The 20557-nt window shown below is 39.4% G+C and overlaps 1 protein-coding gene across 4 annotated transcripts; it reads right to left on the reverse strand.

Moving 5' to 3' along the window:
* Positions 1 to 1666: 1666 nt before the first annotated feature.
* Positions 1667 to 16853, reverse strand: Serbp1 (SERPINE1 mRNA binding protein 1). 4 transcript variants are annotated; one of them, XM_075983921.1, is made up of 8 exons: positions 16329 to 16853; positions 12818 to 12968; positions 12127 to 12267; positions 11928 to 11999; positions 10918 to 11037; positions 5232 to 5409; positions 3281 to 3454; positions 1667 to 2053 (listed from the first exon to the last, which is right to left on the reverse strand). In XM_075983921.1, the coding sequence occupies exons 1-8, from the start codon at positions 16639 to 16641 to the stop codon at positions 1997 to 1999; spliced, it is 1206 nt and encodes a 401-aa protein (XP_075840036.1). In that variant the 5' UTR covers positions 16642 to 16853; the 3' UTR covers positions 1667 to 1996. The 4 variants fall into 4 exon arrangements, with proteins under 4 accessions (XP_075840036.1, XP_075840039.1, XP_075840038.1 ...); XM_075983924.1 differs by having other exon boundaries at positions 10918 to 10992; positions 16329 to 16751; XM_075983923.1 differs by having other exon boundaries at positions 10918 to 10992; positions 11928 to 12017; positions 16329 to 16751.
* Between the last annotated feature and the right edge of the window lie 3704 nt (positions 16854 to 20557).

Consider the following 20557-nt stretch of genomic DNA (forward strand, 5'->3'; position numbering starts at 1 on the left):
ATGTGATTGCTTTTATATCTTTCAGAAAATGAGCATGAAAATAAATTGCTGTTTTTAATAAACAGAAAGTCTACGTTTGGTTCTTGACAAAAAATAGACCTGAAAGGAAATTCACAGGTTTCAGACAGAAACAGACCTACCTCAACCAATTCAGCCTACTTTGAAAGCACGCAATAATCTTGTAAATGCCACTATATGTTTTCTGGTGATAATGACTCAGTAAGTAAAACCGTGTTTCTAAGAGGTGGTGTTTTATACATGTTGCTGGAAAACGGGATTTATAAAGATGTTACTATTAAAAAGTGAGTTAAGATACTTGAAAGTTTAAACATACTGACTTAATGGTGCATATGCTGCAGTAAGTCCACATGAACTAACCCTTACCTTACAGAGCGGGGTCTAAACATTTGAAGCCTTGGTACAGAACACGTGCAGCATAAGCATCAGCACAAGTCTATTTTAAAAAAATACCTTCTTTCCAAGCTGTCAGATTTGCTGGCAACCGTAAGTGCAATTAAATGAGTAACTAAATGACCTATACAATATCTTTTAGAGGTGTACATTAAAAACCAGTTATCTAACTAGGAAATGTAAGATTGAAATATCCGTTATTTCTAAAATTACAACAGAGATTTGAAAAGAAAATACTAACAACTGATAAGTTTTAAAGCTTTGAATAAAATTCCTCCCCTGGTTAATTAATAAATGTGAATAAAAATATCCTTGAAAACTTGTTTTTTGATAATTCTATGTACGTACTTTTAACAAGCGATGATGCTTCTCTTCAAAGAATCCATTAATTACCTAATTTTCTAATGAAGGAAACGAAAACTGATACTTAACACTTTCTGTTAAGCATTTATCTATCCACCCAGGACAACATCATAAACAAGACTTTTGTATTTTATGTATGGTGTTGCTGTTCCAACCTAAAAGTAAAGCTGGTTTTGAAATATAAGATAGTTTTCCATCTCAGCAAACTAACCAATGAGTGCCCTTTGGTTTTTATAAATCAATAAGAGATTGTTGATTACAGATAACCATCTTGATTTCGGGGTCTTTCATACACAAAGACCAAATGGTCAAACTCTTATTTTACACAAGTTTAACTATTAGGTATTAACCAAACTAATTTACCCTATTCGCCTTGTGGAACATAAACCCACCCACAGAACTATTTCAATGAACACAGGCTGTGTCTCTAAAAAGAAGTAACTTACACAAGCTCCAAAAGCAGTGTTTAGTTTTACTTTTAAAATGGAGAAGCCACACATTTTAAAAGTAAATATAAGTCAATCAGGTATAATTTTAACCTAATAAACCATGCATGAGCCAAGAGTTAATAAACCAATGTGTTTTGAGTTTCTTCAAGTACTGATAATTCTGTATAAAGATTTAGTATATATCAGCTATCATAAGATGTGAAAAACAAAATTTCAACTCCCAAATAAAAATATATAGTTAAAATACACAGTGGTTAGTATTCCACGCAGCATAAAATCTGGTAAATCAGAAGTTTACATGTCCCAGCTGACCATGTGTGAAAATGCAAAGCAGATATTAAAACCAGTATTTTGACTAATATTTAAAACCAGCTTGTAATTGAGGGAACGTCTAAATCCTTAATTAAAAAACACAAATGAAGTGAAAGCTTTAAACTGGTACACACTGTTCACACCTATATTTCAAGTTTGGAAATGCATATTTGCAAGCAGCAATACAAAAGTATTCATGAAGAATGCATAATCTCTGAAAATTATGAAAACATCCCTGCTACCAATACATTTCTAAATACAAAACTGACTAACATATTTGTTACTTCTGTGTAGCTAGAGAAGTTCGTTTTCAAAACAGATAAAATTCAGTCTTTAGGTGTGAATGGTATGAATGACAGTCTTTTTTTTTTTTAATTCTTAGTTGTTTGGGATCCTTAAGCATGCAAAAGCTTTGAACAGGAGGGTCCGCAAAGGAACCAGTGTTGTATTATGGCATCCAGTTAGGCCAGAGCTGGGAATGCCTCTGGGTCATCTACATCAGGAGCAGAAGCACTTGACTGAGGAGAAAAACAAAAAACAAAAAATTAACCACAATTTTCAAATCTTAAAAAATAGCCTACTAGCCTATATTTGGACACTGAATTTTAAAAAGTCTTCAGGTTAAAACATCACATAAAAATAGATAGAAGCTTTTACTTTAAAAGTAAAATTATAAATCAGATTAAAACTATGCACACACCTGCAATGTTTCTCCAATTTAATTATCTGACATGTAAGGGATCAGGTGCGGAGCTTATATATTACTGGGTTCTACCACAGATTGATACATTTCCGCACACCCCCCCTTAGACAAGATTTTTGCCAATCTCAGCACTTGGACAGCAAAAGTCAATTGGCCTACAGTGAGTTCCAGGACAGCCAGAGCTGTCTCCCCCAACACCAAAAGAGAGAGAGAGAGAGAGAGAGAGAGAGAGAGAGAGAGAGAGAGAGAGAGAGAACTAAAATAAAATGCATATACCATGAATTTAGGATTCTATGATTCAATTTACAAAGTGGACATTATAGTTAATCCCTAATATTGTCAACGGGATATTCTGAATTCCAATTCCTTGGGCATCACTCAAAACCCTCATTAAGAACTTGTCTGAGAGCCAGACATGGTATAAAGACCTACAGTCACACACAGTCCTTTAGGAGAGTGAAGCCTGATGGCCAATTTGGAAACAGTCTGGTAGAGCACCCATTTAAGAGATAGACAGACTGACAGAGATAGGCAGGCAGACAGAGAGGATAGAAATTACATGCCACTCTTACATCATGGCATAGACTAGTGTTTCAGGAAAAGTAGCAATCCAAAGAATTTTCTATACCTCAATTTACTCAACCCCAAGCATAAAGAAATTATACCAGTATACAAAAAAACCTAACACAACACCCTGACAAGCACAAATAAGAACTCAATGGTATGGTTAATTCACCTCATTGGCAGGACTACTATAATCATTAAGGTCCTTTAAAACAAAGAGAACCAAGGGCAAGTGTAGTGCATGTGTTTAATACCAGCACTCCACAGCAGGTCAAAGAGTTCAAAGACAACTACATAGTTCAGAGTTCCAGGCCTGCTGGAGCCACAGATTAAAACTGTAGCAAAATGTTGTTTCTTGAAAAATAAATCACTTATTTCTTTAGTTCTGTTTATCCCCCATACCCTCCAAACATATCCAGCCAGCAATCTCTTACAACTTCTGAATTGCATAAAACAGAAAAACACATCTTAAAATCACCTTATCAGTCCTGCTGCCACGGTTTGGACGTCCACCACGCCCACGTCCACCACGTCCTCCCCTGCCACCACGTCCTGGGCGGCCTAGGTCTCCAAAATTGATCTCCAGTTGAGACGTTATATCATTTGCTGGCTTCCGGAAATGATGATCCATAACCGAATCTTCAGCATGAGCCTAAAATGATAATTACTATTAAGTAATGCAAAAAAATTTTCTAAATGTACTTTCTCTTATTTATAAGACCAACTATCAATTCTGTACTTTGTGTGAATGAATATATCCACTTCTAGCTCTACAGGCAATAAATTCATCTGGGGGTCAAGTAGAGACTTTGAAATAAGAATTCATTTCCCTTATCACAAATTTCTCTGAACTGCAGGCAAAAACCCCAGAACCACCCCACTATTTGTCACACAGATATGAAATAAATCAGTAAGCCCATATTAAAATAAGTATTCACATCACAAAGGCACAATAAATTTATGAGTCCAAATATGTAACTTGATAAATAACATAGTCAAAGTTCCAATTTTTTCAGAAGCAATTATATACTTTATAATTTTCATATCATATCTTACCTTGCATGATACAGCAGTCCCCAATATTTGCAAAGGATACTAAAATTCAGGAGATGCCTGAAACCACAGGACCAAACCCACACTATGCTGTTTTTCTATATGAGCTATTAGTTAACTAATGGTAAAGTAGCATCCACAAGGCAGATACAGCTTTAATTTGGTTAATTCGTACACTGAAAGACAGTACAGGAAGGGTACTGCTAAGCTCTTACCACACTTTTAAGAACAGCATGCAATTTAAAATTATGAATTTCTACAGCTTTCTTTTTTAAATATTACAACTAGATTTCAATGGAAATAGCCAGAGCCTAGGTAATCTTTTTTACATTAACATAGGCCATTTATTATTTTAAATGGAAATTCCTACATTAATTTTTATTCTTCAATCAGGATTCCACCTATATTGATCTACTCATGACACTAGCGATTTTTTATCTGTAAGAAATGAAATAAAAACTCATTCTAACTTTAAAAAAATGGAAATATTCTTATATTAATGGCATATATTATCAATAGTTGTTAAACCAATAGATTTTAAGTTTTAAATTGTTTTATCTCTTTATAAGAATATATATATTAAAGTGAAACAAAATGTATTTTTAAGACCTGACATTCAAGACAATTTCCTCATTTATATTTTTATGGAGTAAATATTAAAAACCATCCCTTCTCTAAACTTAGAAAACCAACGATTTAACGTCAATTTAATAGTGTCTCCCATATTGGTCCCAGTCATTTTTATGTCTAGTAATCTAAAAAGTATTAAGAAACTGAGTGCCAGGGGCTTAGCATGTTCCAAGTCCTGGGTTCAATCCCCAATGTCAAAAAGAAGTGAACAAGTCTTATTCAATCTTAGGCAGTCTTCCTAACATTTAATTGTACCTTAGAATGGCAGGATTTATGACATGAATAAATACATATATCAGAAGGCCAGCAAAAGCTGCAAGAAATATTTGGTTAAATTCATATTCGCATAAGCCACCATCAGCATGACTTTCTCAAGTATTTGCATTAGGTCTCATGTTTCTTAGGTAAAAGAAACTCTAATCAGTCTTAAGACATCGTTCCATAAAAAAGAAAATACTAATATTTTCTGAGTCCTGGTTATTTTTTTTTTCTTTCTGACCAAGTTACCTAGACTCAAGTAAGTCTAAAGTTTTAAAGTTATCTATATTAGCTGGGCAGCGGTGGTGCATATATTTGGGAGACAGAGGCAAGAGATATCTTTGAGTGTGAGATCAGTCTGGTCTATGGAGCAAGCTCCAGGTCAGCTAGAGCTAACAGAAAAAAAAAACCCTATCTTGGAAAAAAAAGTTATCTGCAAGAAAAACAAAATTAGAATTCAAGTCACAATTCAAATGATTTTAACTTACCTCTTCACTTTTTGATTTATGCAGAACAAATCCCTTTTTCCATTGTCCATCAGCACCTTCATTTGGTTTTCTGATATTAAATTCTACTTTTGCTCGGTCTTTATTTTGAATAGCTTTCCATTCATCCAAAGTCATCTCTTTTGGACCCTCTTCCTTAACCTCTTCAACTTCATTCTCCCTGTGAAAAATACATTTAAATTTTATGTCTGATGACTGCTACTACTTTGTAGAAAAATATTTGGAGGACTGGAAATATGGATTAAGAGGTTAAGATGTTAAGATGGCTAAGAGCACAGGCTACTCTTCCAGTCATATGCGGTTCAGTTCCCACACAGCAGCTCACAACTTTCTGTAAGTCCAGTTCCAGGAGATCCAGAGACCTATTCTCCATAGTCAACAGACAAGCAAACAGTACACATATATACATACAAGTAGACAAAACACCTATACACATTTTTAAAAAATTAAATATATATTTCAAATTATAATAAGGAAATTGACCCTGACTGTTAGTACCCATTACAAAGACTATCAGAAATAGCAGGTTTTTGTATAACCCAGCAACACGCTTGTAGACCAAGCTGGCCTTGAACCCACATAGATCCCTGCCTGCCTCTGCCTCCCGAGCGTTGGGATTAAAGGTGTTCGTGTGCCATTACCACCCAGCTGCAACTTGCTTTCTAAAATGTCAACTTACCATGAAGTTGCCTTATCAACCCACAAGACACATTTGTTAACTGTACTGTACCCTCTCATATAATTAATTCCATGGTCTACTTTCTCCTAACTGTGCAGGGTGCATACCTGTGTTCATGCATGCACGTGCACGCAAAGGTATGCTAAAGGTCAATATTGGTATTTTTCATGATCACTCCTTTATTTTTTGAGACATCTTTCACTGAACCTGAAGCTCACCAACTGGCTAGGCTGGATGGCTCTAGAAAATCTTCCCATACCCACTGGGATTAAGGTTGGCTTTTATGTGGGTGCTAGAGAATCTGAACTCAGGTCTAAAAGTTTTAAGCAGCAGATAACTTCCTGACTGAACCATCTGTATAATTCTATTATTTTCATTTCATCTAAAAAGACCATTATCTGTTGCTCTTCTACTTTAGTAACTAGCACTCTAGCAAAGTATACAAGACTGATTTCTACAAATCTGAAATGTAACTCCAACTCTCAAACCAACTTCTAACACATGGACAGGAGACTGAAGTTTCACTAGTAATGGAGCTGTCCACAAAACAAAGTGGTTTCAATATTTATATCGAAAGTTATTTCCCAAATCTTAACTATTTTAATTATCTGTTCCCCTTTCTATATAAAGCACAGACCTAGGAATCCATTATCCTTTCCTAATTCCAAATGTCACTAAACAAATCATTTGCTATTTTGGGAACTCTGCTTTCTTCCAAAGATAGCAAGTGATTTATTTAGTTTAGCATCACTGCTAGAATATCTTTATGCAATTCTTTATATTTCGACAGTCTATATTACATCTTCCTCAAACAAATTGACATTCAATCTTGACAGGATATTGGATATCAAGTCTACCAAGTCACTTTTACAGATGACAGAACTAAAGCTCTGGAAAACTTTCCTAATGACTCGCCAGTTCTGACAGTCCATGACACATACCTATAAACACTACTTAAGTTTTGCTTCTTAAACTTATCCTGGCCAAGCGGTGGTGTCACACATCTTTGATCCCAGCACTTGGGAGACAGAGGCAGATGGATCTCAGTTGAGTTCGAGGCTAGCCTTGTCTTCAAGGCAAGTACCAGGACAGTCAGGACTAAGAAACACTGTCTTGAAAATAAAACAAGGTAACAAAAAAAAAAAAACCTTATCCTGAAAATAAAAGATTACATTCCATTTCCCCCTACTTTATAAGAATAAACTACTCTGAAGTGATGACCATCATCTTCATTAGAACAATTATCTCCAATTGCTCCTGGGTCCCAAGTAGAGGAATACTTTCTATAGCCTATGAATGTATCACTTCCTTCTGAGCAACATTTACAGTCTTGAGGATCACCTTAAAAACAACTCAAATACGTTTAAAACAGAAAAAAGATGTGCTTAGTTTTGTGAGTTACCATTAATCCATATTATGTTTATCCCTCCTCCTAAGTAAAACACACACCCAAATTCTTAATTCAAACAAGCATCTAATCCCATTTACTTTTTTTTTTATTGAGAAAAGGAAAAAAAGTTTCCCCCTCCTCCCAGCCTCCCATTTCCCTCCCCCTCTTCTAGCCAGTTTGGATGTTCACCTTCCCATTTACTTTTATATATTCCAATGATTGTTTTCCTTATTCCAACGAGCCCACAAAATACAATGCTTCCTCTCACCATTAACAGTTGTTCACCAAAACAGCACTTCACATTTCTTTTTTTTTGGGGGGGGGGGGGGTAGCCTCAGAAGTCCTAATTCAACAGCTAAAAAACTTGTACAGGGAGTGTGGCTGCACGTACCTTTAATCCCAACACTAGAGACAGTTAAGCAGATCTCCTTGTGAACTAAAGCCAGCCTGGACTACATAGTGAGTTCCTGGACAGCACTACAATAGTGAGACCCTATCTCAAAACCCAACAGGACTGGAGAAATGATTCAGCAGTTAAGAGCACTCTTCCCAAAGACCCAGATTCAAACTTCAGCACCTACATACAAGTCTATCACTCACAACTCCAGATCCGATAACTTTCTCTGGCCTCCATAAGTACCACATGAATGCAGATAAACATCCATACACATAAAATTAAAAATAACAGAGTTTAAATGGGGGAAATACTTGAGGGAATTGGTCCAGCCAAAGAAACCCTAAGAAAACAAAAGCAAAATATGACTAATGGGATTAAAAATAACCCATTCATCAAGTGACTAATAGAGAGTGTATATAACAAATGCAAACAGCCCAACAACAACAACAAAAAAAACCTAACATACATTTTTAAAAAAATGGGTAAATGAGGGTTGGCCAGCAGTTAGGAGGCAGAGGCAGGCTGTGTTCAAGACCAGCCTGCTCTACAAAGTGAGTTCTAGATCAACTAGGGCTGTTACACAAAGTAAATGGAGAGAATAAAAAAAAAGGAAACACAACAAAAGTATATGCTCTACTATGTTCATAGCAACAGTGTTTGTAATAGCCAGAACCTGGAAACAACCTAGATGCCCTTCAATGGAAGAATGGATGATGAAAGTATGGAATGTATACATATTAGAGTATTACTCAGCAGTAAAAAAAAAGGACTTCTTGAATTTTGCACACAAATGGATGGAAATAGAGAACACTATCCTGAGTGAGGTAAGCCAGACCCAAAAAGAGGAACATGGGATGTACTCACTCATATTTGGTCTCTAGCCATAAACAAAGGACATTGAGCCTATAATTAGTGATCCTAGAGACGCTAAATAAGGAGAACCCAAAGAAAAACATATAGGTATCCTCCTGAATATTAACCTTCATCAGGCGATGAAAGGAGACAGAGACCCATATTGGAGCACTGGACAGAAATCTCAAGGTCCAAATCAGGAGCAGAAGGAGAGAGAGCACGAGCAAGGAACTCAGGACCGCAAGGGGTGAACCCACACACTGAGAGAATGGGGATGTTCTATCGGGAACTCACCAAGGCCAGCTGGCCTGGGTCTGAAAAAGCCTGGGATAAAACCGGACTCTCTGAACATAACGGACAATGAGGACTACTGAGAATTCAAGAACAATGGCAATGGGTTTTTGATCCTACTGCACGTATTGGCTTTGTGGGAGCCTAGGCTGTTTGGATGTTCACCTTACTAGACCTGGATGGAGGTGGGTGGTCCTTGGACTTCCCACAGGGCAGGGAACCCTCTTTGGGCTGACGAGGGAAGGGGACTTGATTGGGGGAGAGGGAGGGAAATGGGAGGCGGTGGCGGGGAAGAGACAGAAATCTTTAATAAATAAACGGGGAAAAAAAAGGAAACAGTTCAACATCAGTAATTATCAGTGCTAAAACTGAATGAAAACCAAAGGGCTTAGGGTGTAACTCAGTCGGTAGTGCATACTTAATATGAGTCCTAGCAATGCAAACTGAACAACATGACTGAACACAAATATAATCCATTTTCTTGGGAAGAAGCATACAAAAGCAAAGCAATCCTCATATAGTTAAAGGGCAGTTAGAGCTAAATAAGACCCTGACTAAAAACACCATCAAAATCACAATGAGATAATCTTACCCTAGTCACAAATGGCATCCTGGTGAGGATGCAGAAAAAATACCCCCAGAAATATACATCAATACAACCACAATGGAAATCAGAGACTCACAAAAGAATAAAAACCTACAAACAGATCCAACAATTTTGCCATTTGGCATATATTGTGCTAAGCTTAACTTTTCCAAGGTAGACATGAATAAACATTTATTCACTTCAGATCAAGTACACATAGTTAAGAAAATTATTCCACCTGCTTGGTGGACCAATGCGGTTCATTATTTACAAGAACATGAGTGTATTGGTTGTTTACAGGAACAAGGAAAACCTATGAGCAATAACACCAACAGAAGTGCTTCCCCATCCCTTAGCAATCAGTAATGGCTTATACATACTCAGAGAAGGTACAGGTCCTCAGACCACCTGGCAAGCCCCATAAGTTAGTTAAAGAAAAGCTGCCATGATTTCAAGACAGCAATGCTCGTCATATCCAAATAGATGGAGTTCCACAACATACCCAAAAAAAATAAAATAAAATCACTATGCCAAAAGTACATCCACACCCTGTTGTTTACTGTAGCATGAGTTAATAGTTCAGCAGTTCCAGGGACTCCAACACCCTCTTCTGGCTTTCTGTAGATACTGCACAAATGCAGTGCACTTAACACACATAGAAGCAAACAGCTCACACACACTTTTTTAAAGAATGTTAACAAGCTAAACCATTCTTCTAATTGCTTTTCAGTTTGAACCTACTTTTTACAAAGTTGTTTTTCAACTTGTCTTGCTTTAGTATTTATAACTGAAAATGCTGAGATTATTTGAACTATGACTAAACACTACAAATACCTCTTATACCAACAATTTGGTTCTTTTCTTTTCTTTTTTTTTTTTTTGAGACAGGGTTTCTCTGTGTGGCTTTGGCTATCCTAAAATTCAGTTTGTAGACCAGGCTGGCCTTGAACTCAGAAATCCAACTAGCTGCCTCTCCCCTGCTGGAATTAAAAGGGAGTGCACCACCACACAGCCTGGTTCAGTTTTTCACACACTCTACCTATTCAGAATCTCAGAATAGTACATCTATCACTAGAATTACCCTTCCTAAAAAGTTCAAAGGCAAAGTACTTTGTTCCTTTTCCTTCATCCCTGGGTAACAACAGGTTATATATGTGATTAGGGCTTAAACATTTTACTTAAAATACATATATTCCTTAACCTTGCTAAGGTATATAAAAATGATAAAACTACCAAACCAACACCAAGTCAGGCACGGTAGTACACACCTGTATTCCCAGGACTTAGAAGGTGAGACAAGAATACTGAGTTCTAGGCCATCCTAAACTACATTGTAAGACAATGTCTCAAAGCAAGAAAGTCTCATTTCTGTGCTATCAAATAACTGCCACTAAATCAGTTACTTTATTGGTAAAAAGGCAGACAAGTTTCCATGTTGGCTGGAGCATTACATCCTCACACAAAACCACTTACTTATTTTCAGTGTCTGCCACTGGGTGCTCTTCACCTTCAGGTGTTTCCTCAGTCACATTTGATTGCTCCAAATCACTGCAATTATAAGATATTTGTTTCTGAATGTATTTGGGAGACTCTCTAAGGAAAGAAAGAAAAGAAAGGCATCTAGGTCCATTTACATGTAGCCAAAAGTCCTTCATAGCAAAGTAAAACTCTTATATCCTTTATGTATTTCTACTAGTTTTATTTTCAATCCATTTTACTCTCTAGTAGACCTCTAAGAAAACAAATTATTAAAGTTCACACATTCTTAAAAGGCTTTATTTTTTATTTGTCAGACACAAAAATGGACACCTGTAATTATGCAACAAGTTCAGGGCTAGCCTGGACTATGTAAGACCTATCTCAAAAAATCCAGAAACAAAAAAGGTAGAAGGCTTATCAAATTTTGTAAGGAGAAAACTACAATAGCTGGAGTTCAAACTATTAAAGTCATAATATCACAATACCCCCAACATTTTCATCACAGGGCTTCAGAAAAAGCTACATACATCTATGACAAAAATAAAGTTATTGATACGCTTAATTATTTTTATTTAAAAATAAACATCCCATAAGACATTATAAGGTTATAGCTTTGAGATAGATAGAACTTCAATGATCGGGCTGGAGAGATGGCTCAGAGGTTAAGAGCATTGCCTGCTCTTCCAAAGGTTCTGAGTTCAATTCCCAGCTACCACATGGTGGCTCACAACCATTTGTAATGGGGTCTGGTGCCCTCTTCTGGCCTTCAGGCATACACACAGACAGAATATTGTATACATAATAAATAAATACATAAATAAATATTTTAAAAAAACAGAACTTCAATGATCTCAGAAACAAAGCTTAAATATTAATAAGCCTCTAGTTAAGTTTTGATTTTTTTATTATTTAATTTAACTAATAAATTAAAATAAGAGTTAGAATTTTGGTTTATTATTTAATTTAAATATAATTATTTAACTTAAAAAAATCAGAATACCAACGTTAATTCATCTTTGACAGTTCCCCAGTTGTGAGATCCGCTACCTCCACGCTTGTCCTCATGCTTCAGGCCACTGTAATGCGAAAAAGAACTAACAAAACTGAGTTAACATTATACTCTTTAGTTCTAGAAATTCAAATTTTGTTTTTATTAAATAAGCACATTTAAATCTAAAGCATACAACAATCAGTAAAACTTACGATCTATCACTTCCACTATGCCTATCAAATTCACGTTTGCCACGAGAATCAAATCCATCGCCTCGGCCCATTCCACGTCCTCGGCCTCCTCGACCCCTTCCAAGACCACCTCGGCCTCGAATAGGCCTTTCAATAATCGGTCTACAAAATAAATTTAAAAATTTTATCTCTGATGCTTCCAGAAACAGAAAAATCCACTCCAATACTCAAAATATAGAATATGCTTAATGGTTCATAACCCAACAACTAAATACATGGTGTAGAAAATTCAAAGTTTATTTCTAGTCATATAAGGGAAGAATTACAAACCTGCTATTTTTAAAGCATTGCTGCTAGTACACACTTTTTGGCTTACTGACTCACTGCATCAATCAGACTTGTATTTACCAATAATCTTATCTAGCCTGCATAAGTGACAGACAATAGCACTGTCCTTTTAAACTCAGCATCTAAACAGAGGACGGAAAATAAATTGGCCACTGATTCAATTAAAATATTTACTATTAAGAGCTCTAACTTAAAACATGTTATCCATAAATGTAAATTTAAATGCAAAAACACATTCTCATTTCTCTGAAATATACCTAAGCAAACACCCCAACTACTACCTGGCAATTATGCCCAATTTACAGCTTTACGTTAAGACCTAACTATAAGGGGACAAAGCAAGAAAAACTTGTTTAAGGCTTACCTATCAACTGAAAATTCACCTCCTTCACCCCTTTCTTCAAGGGGTTTTTCAAATCTTCTTTCCCGAGGTGGTCGCCTTTCTGGTCTCCTATCAATTATTTTCCCTTCGCCCTGAAGTTGTTGATCAGGTCTTCTTCCAACTCGCCTTATTCCTTATGACAAATAACCAGCATAAGCAAATCATTTTTACAATACAAAAGTTTAGCCTAGACTATTAAGGCTGATGAGCATCAGCCGTGTATAACAAACTGTTTCAGACATTCTCATTCAACAGTACACATCTCAAACTTTATCTACATGCCATAACTGACTTGGAAATCACTGGGCACCATCATACCTTACTTTCCAAAAAGTCAAAGTCTCTCATGACAAAATTTTAAACTTACAAATATTTCAGTCAAATTTTAAACTTACAAATATTTTTGGCTTTAGAGAAGTCAAAGCTAATACCAGTATTCATTCATAAATAACCAAGCACTGAATATGCCCCCCAGAAAACAGGGAAATTCACTCTATTATTTTTCTATATAATCTGAAGAGGGGGCAATAAAGAACTCTTGAGTCAGAAAAAACTCTAAAATAGCTATTTGAGGTGGATGTGGTGCCTACAATATTAACACTAGGAAAGACTGGGACAAGGCAGGTTTGCAAGTTCAAGGCCAATCTGAATCACAGAGGCCAAGCCCCAACTCCACCCCAAACAAGCAAAAACAGCTATTTAACCTGAAAAACTATCGCTTTCCTCATTAACAGCCAAAGTCCAAGTATGTATATACAAATCTCTATACATATTTCCAAGTCTAACATTAACACTATTACGTAACCATTAGGAAATACTTCATAATTAGTATGGACAGGAAGCCTTTTTCTATGTCTGCTCTTTCAAGTATCTGTTTTCAAAGCATCTTCACAAATCACACAAAGGTCCTCATTTAGCAATTTGAAGGGTGCGACTGTCCAGAATGTTAGTAACATGCAAAGCCCTGAGTTCAGTCACAGTACCCACCTGCAAAAAAAGAAAATGAACTTATGGCACTAAGTGACATTTAGGAAGGCATAACTAATTTTTCTGCTTCCATTTTTTTCTGCTAACATAGGAGACTAACAAAAAGAACCAATATGAATTGAATTATTGATAGTCTTAAGAACAAGTTGATGGTTAAATATATGCCTACCATTTCAGGTATGCTCAAACCATAGGTTTTGACAGTCTAAAAAAATTTTTTGTAAAATATTAAGTTATGTGACTTAAAGAAAATGGAACACCATCAGGATATACCAATTTGTTCAGATATCTAACTAGTCGTGCAGTTAATATTTAAAGCTCTGTAAATTCTTATGACAAGCCCTAAATGTGGACCTTATACCAAGACATTTACATAAATTTCATCAGAGGTACAGTGTGTTAGGGTGGAGCTATGGAACTCAGTCCTTGTAATGATAACCAAGCTAAACACACCCAAGGAACAATGGCTTGGTTCCCCACCCAATATTCAATGAGGCCTCATAATCAGAAAAACTCATTAAACTCATTATGAAAGTGTTGCTCATTGAGAGCTACTTTTGCCTAGTGTTAACTGTGGTACAATACAGTTTTTTTTAATCCAAAAACCTGATCTACACTTAACTCTAAAGTTCTTTAGATAGACAAACACTAAAAAATTTATGTAAGGAAACCATAACATTCCAACATTGTGTTATTGAGACCCGGGACAAACCATGGATTAACAATTCTTTCTTTCTTAGAAGTACCAACTAGCCGGGTGGTGGTGGCGCACGCCTTTAATCCCAGCACTCTGGAGGCAGAGGCAGGCGGATCTCTGTGAGTTCGAGACCAGCCTGGTCTACAGAGCTAGTTCCAGGACAGGCTCCAAAGCCACAGAGAAACCCTGTCTCGAAAAACCAAAATAAATAAATAAAAGTACCAACCACCATCCAATAAACAGAACTGACATTCTTCCTCGAAGTTTCCCCTTATATGTAACTTTGTTTCAAGTAACTCTAGCTTTAGAGTGATCTAAGAGTTGAGGACCAAAGAAGCACAGCTTTTCCCCCAGAATGGGCAAGGTCTTGAGTTCGACCTCCAATATCACACCCCCCCTTGGGAAACAACCCTTCTGAAATACTAAGGAAAAATGTCGATCAGTAAGGTGGAAGTTTTCAGAAGGACTTAATGACAAACTATCCTGGCAATAAATACAAATTCCCCTAAACGTATGACTTATGATCTTAGTTTCCAGGTAAGATCATATGTTGGATTCGTGGTGAAAACTGAGTAATTTAAATTAAGATTAATGCGCTGAACATTTTAATGAGTGAGCACATCAACCTGGTGTGTTTCAAGGAGGTAAATAGTTTAAAATACACCAGCCAGTGTTCCTTAACACAAGAATTAAATACCTTAAATTGTGTGTGATGTCAGAAGCTTAACCGGCTGAGTACTTTCCCCACGTGATGTTCTTCTAACACTCCAGCTATGCTGCCTTTCCAAATCTATCATTTTTAAGCACAAGAAGTCTTTCTTTGATTCAATCAACTAGGTACTGGATGTTTACTCCACGCATTAAAAAAGACCCCTGCCCAAAAAGATACCTTAATTCAAAACCTAAACAATTCCCTTCATGAGCACGTGGCAGTAAGGGGCAACGTTGCCACATAATGGCAACTTCAAAGATTCACAGCTTAAATTGTATACCTACCTGCTACTGGTTTTGTACGTTTTCTTGACTCTTAATTGCTTTGCCTTTTCACCCACAATGAGCCAGTATTGGGGAAGAATACTAAAATCAAAACCACTACAAAACTTTCAGCGCCCTGCAAGAGTCTATTAACCGCCAATGAAGACCTGACCACGCTTCACGCACGTGCGGAGGAAAAGCTGCAGACTCCAAAGAGCTCTGCTGCCTGGACGTGACAGGCTGGGCACTCGGAAAAGCCCTAGGACCAGGGGGCTCAAGGGAGTTGGAAGAAGGGATCGCTACACGAGAACGGTTCTGCTAGTGACCGGTCTTCCTTCAAAACTCCCTCTAAAACGCGTGGGGCCAAACTCCTCTCCTTCCCACCAGTTCCATTCACGCCAACAAGTCACACTAAGTTTGGCACGCGAGCGCCAGGGTGCAACCAAAAGCACACGTGCGACTCAATCACTCCACTCGAACACTGCCCCAAACTGAGAGACGACGGGCCCCGGCCCGTCCACGAGGGTCCGCGCCATTGTGGGACAAGATGGCTGGGCAGGAGCCCAGAGCGGGCAGCGGCACCCAGGGGCACGCCGAGCAGGAAACGTGCCCGGCAGAGGCAGGCGGCGAGCGCCCGGGCCGAATCGGCGGGAACGCCCGGGCCGCCCTCCCGGAGCACGCTCAGTCGGCCCGAGGCGGGAAGACTCCCGCCGCGGCCGCGGGCGGCGTGGGCTCCGCGGTCCCCTCCAGTGCACACGCCGCGGCGGCGCACGCCCCCGTCCCGCCCGCCCGCCAGCCCGGCGCTCCCCCACCGGGTGCCTCGCCCGGCTTTACCTTCTTTCTTAAGCGCCACCGGCGGCTGCGTCTCCTCCTTTTTGTCGGCCACGCCGACGATGGCGGGCAGCGGGTTCTTGCGGTCTTTCTGGGACTCTTTCCGCAACTGTTTGCCCGCCGCGTTAGAGTTGGTCTGGGCCGCGGCCTGAGCCGCGCTCTTGGCCCCGGGGCCCCCAACGCCGCCCCCGCCGGCTTCTTTTTTCTTGTTCTCTGCTGCCTTCAGTACCTCGAAAGGGTCCGATTCGTCGTCAAATAGCTGGTCGAATCGGTTGGTGACCACGCAGCCGAAGCCTTCCTGTAGGTGCCCAGGCATGATGGTGGCTCGGCGGCGCGTTCCTCCACGGATTGCAGCGGACCGCGCCGAGCCAAAAGCGCCTGCTTCAGCTCTTCCCACAAGATGGCCGGGCCGAGAGAGGGGGGCCGCCTTCTCTTCCGGCGACAGGCACACATCCGGGAGCGGCCTGCGCCGCACAGCACCATGGGGCACGTAGGCCACAGCCTAGCATCCTGAGGCGACTAACCACTGCTGGACCACGACTCCCAGCGTGCACCGCGCAGCAACTCTTGGCGCGCGCCTGAGAGGCGGGATCTCAGGGAGAGAGCGAAGCGTGCTCGCTGAAGGTGGAGGAGCGTGTGCTGGGCGGAGTTCTGCCACCTGCTCTTGTCACCCTAAAACTCTCGGTCTTTAGCGACCCCTGAGAACAGGGAAACGTGAGGGCGCCTTCTGCTCACGAAAGTGTTCTCTGTCTTTGGTTTCACCCACTCCGTCTCCGGCCGAGGACTTTCTCCACCTTTCTGAGAGGGTCAAGGTGACTCCCAGACCTAGTAACTGGAGCCTCAAAAACTTCCGGCGGGGAGGGGGGGTGAGGTGCCACACTAACCACCCGTAGGTTGCAGTTTGCGGCCGCTCGACTGCACATCCCTAGCGGTTAGGTTTCTGGAGCTATCCTCCACCCTTCGTAGCGAATCGAGGCAGTTCGGTTTAATGTGCAACGGAATTCCGGGCTTGCCCTCACCGAGCCGTGAATTTGGGTGGCAGAACTAATCAAAAAGACGAGTTGAACTATCTAGGTTGCGCGCCTTTTCCGTTCATTGCGACCATGCTTTAAGAGCTGTTAACGCCCGACTGCAGCACTGGACGCCCGGCAAGCCTCCAAAGGCGGTGTTTGGAAACGCTTTCTAGATTCAGCCTGATTAACTGATCTGTCAGTATCTGGCTATCCAAGACTTAAGAGATAGTGCTGTTAGTAAAATGTGCTCAAGAGCCGGGAGCTGGTGGCGCACGCCTTTAATCCCAGCACTCTCGAGGCGGAGGTATGCAAATCTCTGAGTTCGAGGTCAGTCTGGCCTACAGAGCAAGTTCGGGAAAGCACTGTGGTTCACACAGCGGAACCCTTTCTTGAAGACCCCTCCGCGTCCCCCCACCCGCTCAAAAGATGTGCACAAGTAGAATTATTGTAAACTACACTGAGTATTATGTGTGAAGGGAGGAAAATTAATTTAATACTTAATTTAGTAACGGCTTGAAAACACTGATATTAGTTTGGAACCTTTAAAAACAGTTTGTAAATTCTTTTCATTGACACAAAATTTAATAGAAAATGTATCTCTCAAGTAGCAGGTATTAGGAATACTTTATCCTCACATCTTTTAGGTCAGTAATTGTCCCCTTTTCACAAGTAGTAAAATCATGTGATATGATTTACTAAGTTCACACTTAAGTGCTAGTGGCAGTCTTCTATGAGATTGTTGACATCAGTCTCTGTCCTGATAGAAGTGAACACAAGTGTCGAAATTCTGATTACTAAACAGGTTTAAACAACAACATGCTTGAAGGTAATAACAATTTCTGAGCATATTTTAAACTAATGCCTCGAGGAAATTAGAACACAGAGTTCTAGTACAGGGATGCCTCTTGCTTTTCTTATGTTCTATTCTCCTTAATGCTTCAATGTTTATTTCCCCATTGCTTCATTCCCCCACCCACACATCCACACCTTCCCTCTCTCCCACAGCCTGTGCCTCTTACCAATACTAAACCAGCAGATCTTAGCCATACTTCTAGTAACAGGTCCCAGACCTAAGCACAACTCCATGATAACAATACCATTCAGACTTAGAATTCAACGTAGACAGTGCCACCTGCCAAAACCAAAACAAATGCCCAATCCATCAAAGCCCGTATAGTTCTGGGAAAGTCTCAAAATGTAATAACCTTGCATGTTAGCGTCTGTAGTTCCACTTCTGGCCAAATGTTCTTATTAACTGAGCTATGTCAACCAAGCACATGGTTTTTGTCCTTAAAGGCTCACTTTGAGAAAAACTCAGGGCTCCACTGGGATCCTGAATACCCAATGTCATTGCCAGATGGCTAATAAATACTTTCTATTGACTTAACCCATGTCATATCAGTCTTCTCTGGTCAATACCCCACAACACTCTCTCCACCCTTAGAAAATAGCTCAAGTACAATTTCAAGATCACACTTTAACAAAGGCTTTCTCTAGTAACTATCTGTAGTTGTGAGGCATCTCCAGAAACTCTGACCTTTTTCTCACCACTGCCACAGTAACAGTAACTAAAGCAACATTGTACTATGTGCCTAATGCACTTTACATATGGGAATACATTTAATCCTCATTGGCTCTGTAAGTATCAGTCTCATTTTAAGGTGAAGAAAACGAGGGCTGGGGATGTAGCTCAGTAGTAGAGCACTAAGGTGTCTGATACCCTTCAGTCCCCAGAGGAAGATGGGGAGGAGAAAACTCAAGAAAAGGAAGCACAGTGAGGATAAGTTGCTCTCCCATATCACAGCAGCATAGGAAATGGAGAGGGCCTCTGCTTGGTCAGTTTTCTCTGACATTGTTTATCCTAAGAATATAGATTAGATGTAGAATTGGCTACCTAGAAATGTATAACACTGACACCCTCCAGAGAATTTGCCTGTTGTGATAATTTCAGAATGTCAGGAGTAAACGTTTGAGAGGACAGTGAGAATCTTCAGAGAACTTAGAAAGCTAAAGTCTGGCTAATCCAGATAAAAGTTAATGCCTATTTTTAAAGCATACAAATAAAGCCCAGGGTGTTAAGTCTTTTGCATCTTAAAATCTACTGCCTAGTTATTATTTCACAACAACTAGCACTAATTTTGCCTTTATCCTCAGAAATTAAAGTGATCTTTAGAGGTAAGTATATAGCTTAGTGATAAATCATTTAGTTAGAAAAATGCTGGTTTGATTCCCAACACCTCACCTCCACAAAGTATACACACATATAGGCTTTAAAATATTAAAATACTGGGCTGGCAAAATTACTCAGCAGGTAAGGGTGTTTGCCGCCAAACCTAACAATCTGACTTCTGTTTGTATAGGAGACAGGAGAGAAAGGACTCCCACGGGTTGGTCTCTGTTCTCCACACTCATGCGATGGCACATTCTCATATGGGCACACATACAATAAAAGTGATTTTTAAAAAAAAAAAAAACTTCTAAAATGGTTGCTAGTATAAGAATATTGGTGGGGCCGGGCGGTGGTGGCGCACGCCTTTAATCCCAGCACTCGGGAGGCAGAGGCAGGCGGATCTCTGTGAGTTCGAGACCAGCCTGGTCTACAAGAGCTAGTTCCAGGACAGGCTCCAAAAAACCACAGAGAAACCCTGTCTCCAAAAACCAAAAAAAAAATAAAAAAAGAAAAAGAAAAAGAAAAAAGAATATTGGTGGGATAATCCTCACAGGAAGAGCAGAGGAGACTCCAACACTCCCTCTCAAATTCCAGGCTCTGCAGCATTACTTGAGCCACATTATGGTCTCTTAAAAATACTCAAACACCATCTCAGTTCATGCATAGCAAGCTTCTCGCAAGAATATTCTATCAGTAAATGTGAAAAGTATCCAAGTACATTGACTAAATATATAGTATATTTGCCTAATTGTCAAACTCAGGAATTCTTGCTTTTTTGATTCTATTACTCAGTTCTCAGCCACACTTTAATCTTGTTTTCACTCATTTTATTGTGTGAACATGTGTGCACACATGAAGACAGAGGTCAATGCTGGGAATTTTCCTCGTTTGCTACTCTACCTTTTTTTGAGATAACATCTCTTGCTGAAGCTCACTGATTGGGTAGACTGGCTGGCTAGCAAACCCCAGAGGTTCTCTGCTTTCCTTCTTTTCAATGCTGGGATAACAGGTACACTCAGCTTTTACATGGGTGCTGATGAATGAATTCA

The sequence above is a fragment of the Microtus pennsylvanicus genome, chromosome 8 (assembly GCF_037038515.1).
Source record: "Microtus pennsylvanicus isolate mMicPen1 chromosome 8, mMicPen1.hap1, whole genome shotgun sequence".
Classification (NCBI taxonomy): domain Eukaryota; kingdom Metazoa; phylum Chordata; class Mammalia; order Rodentia; family Cricetidae; genus Microtus; species Microtus pennsylvanicus.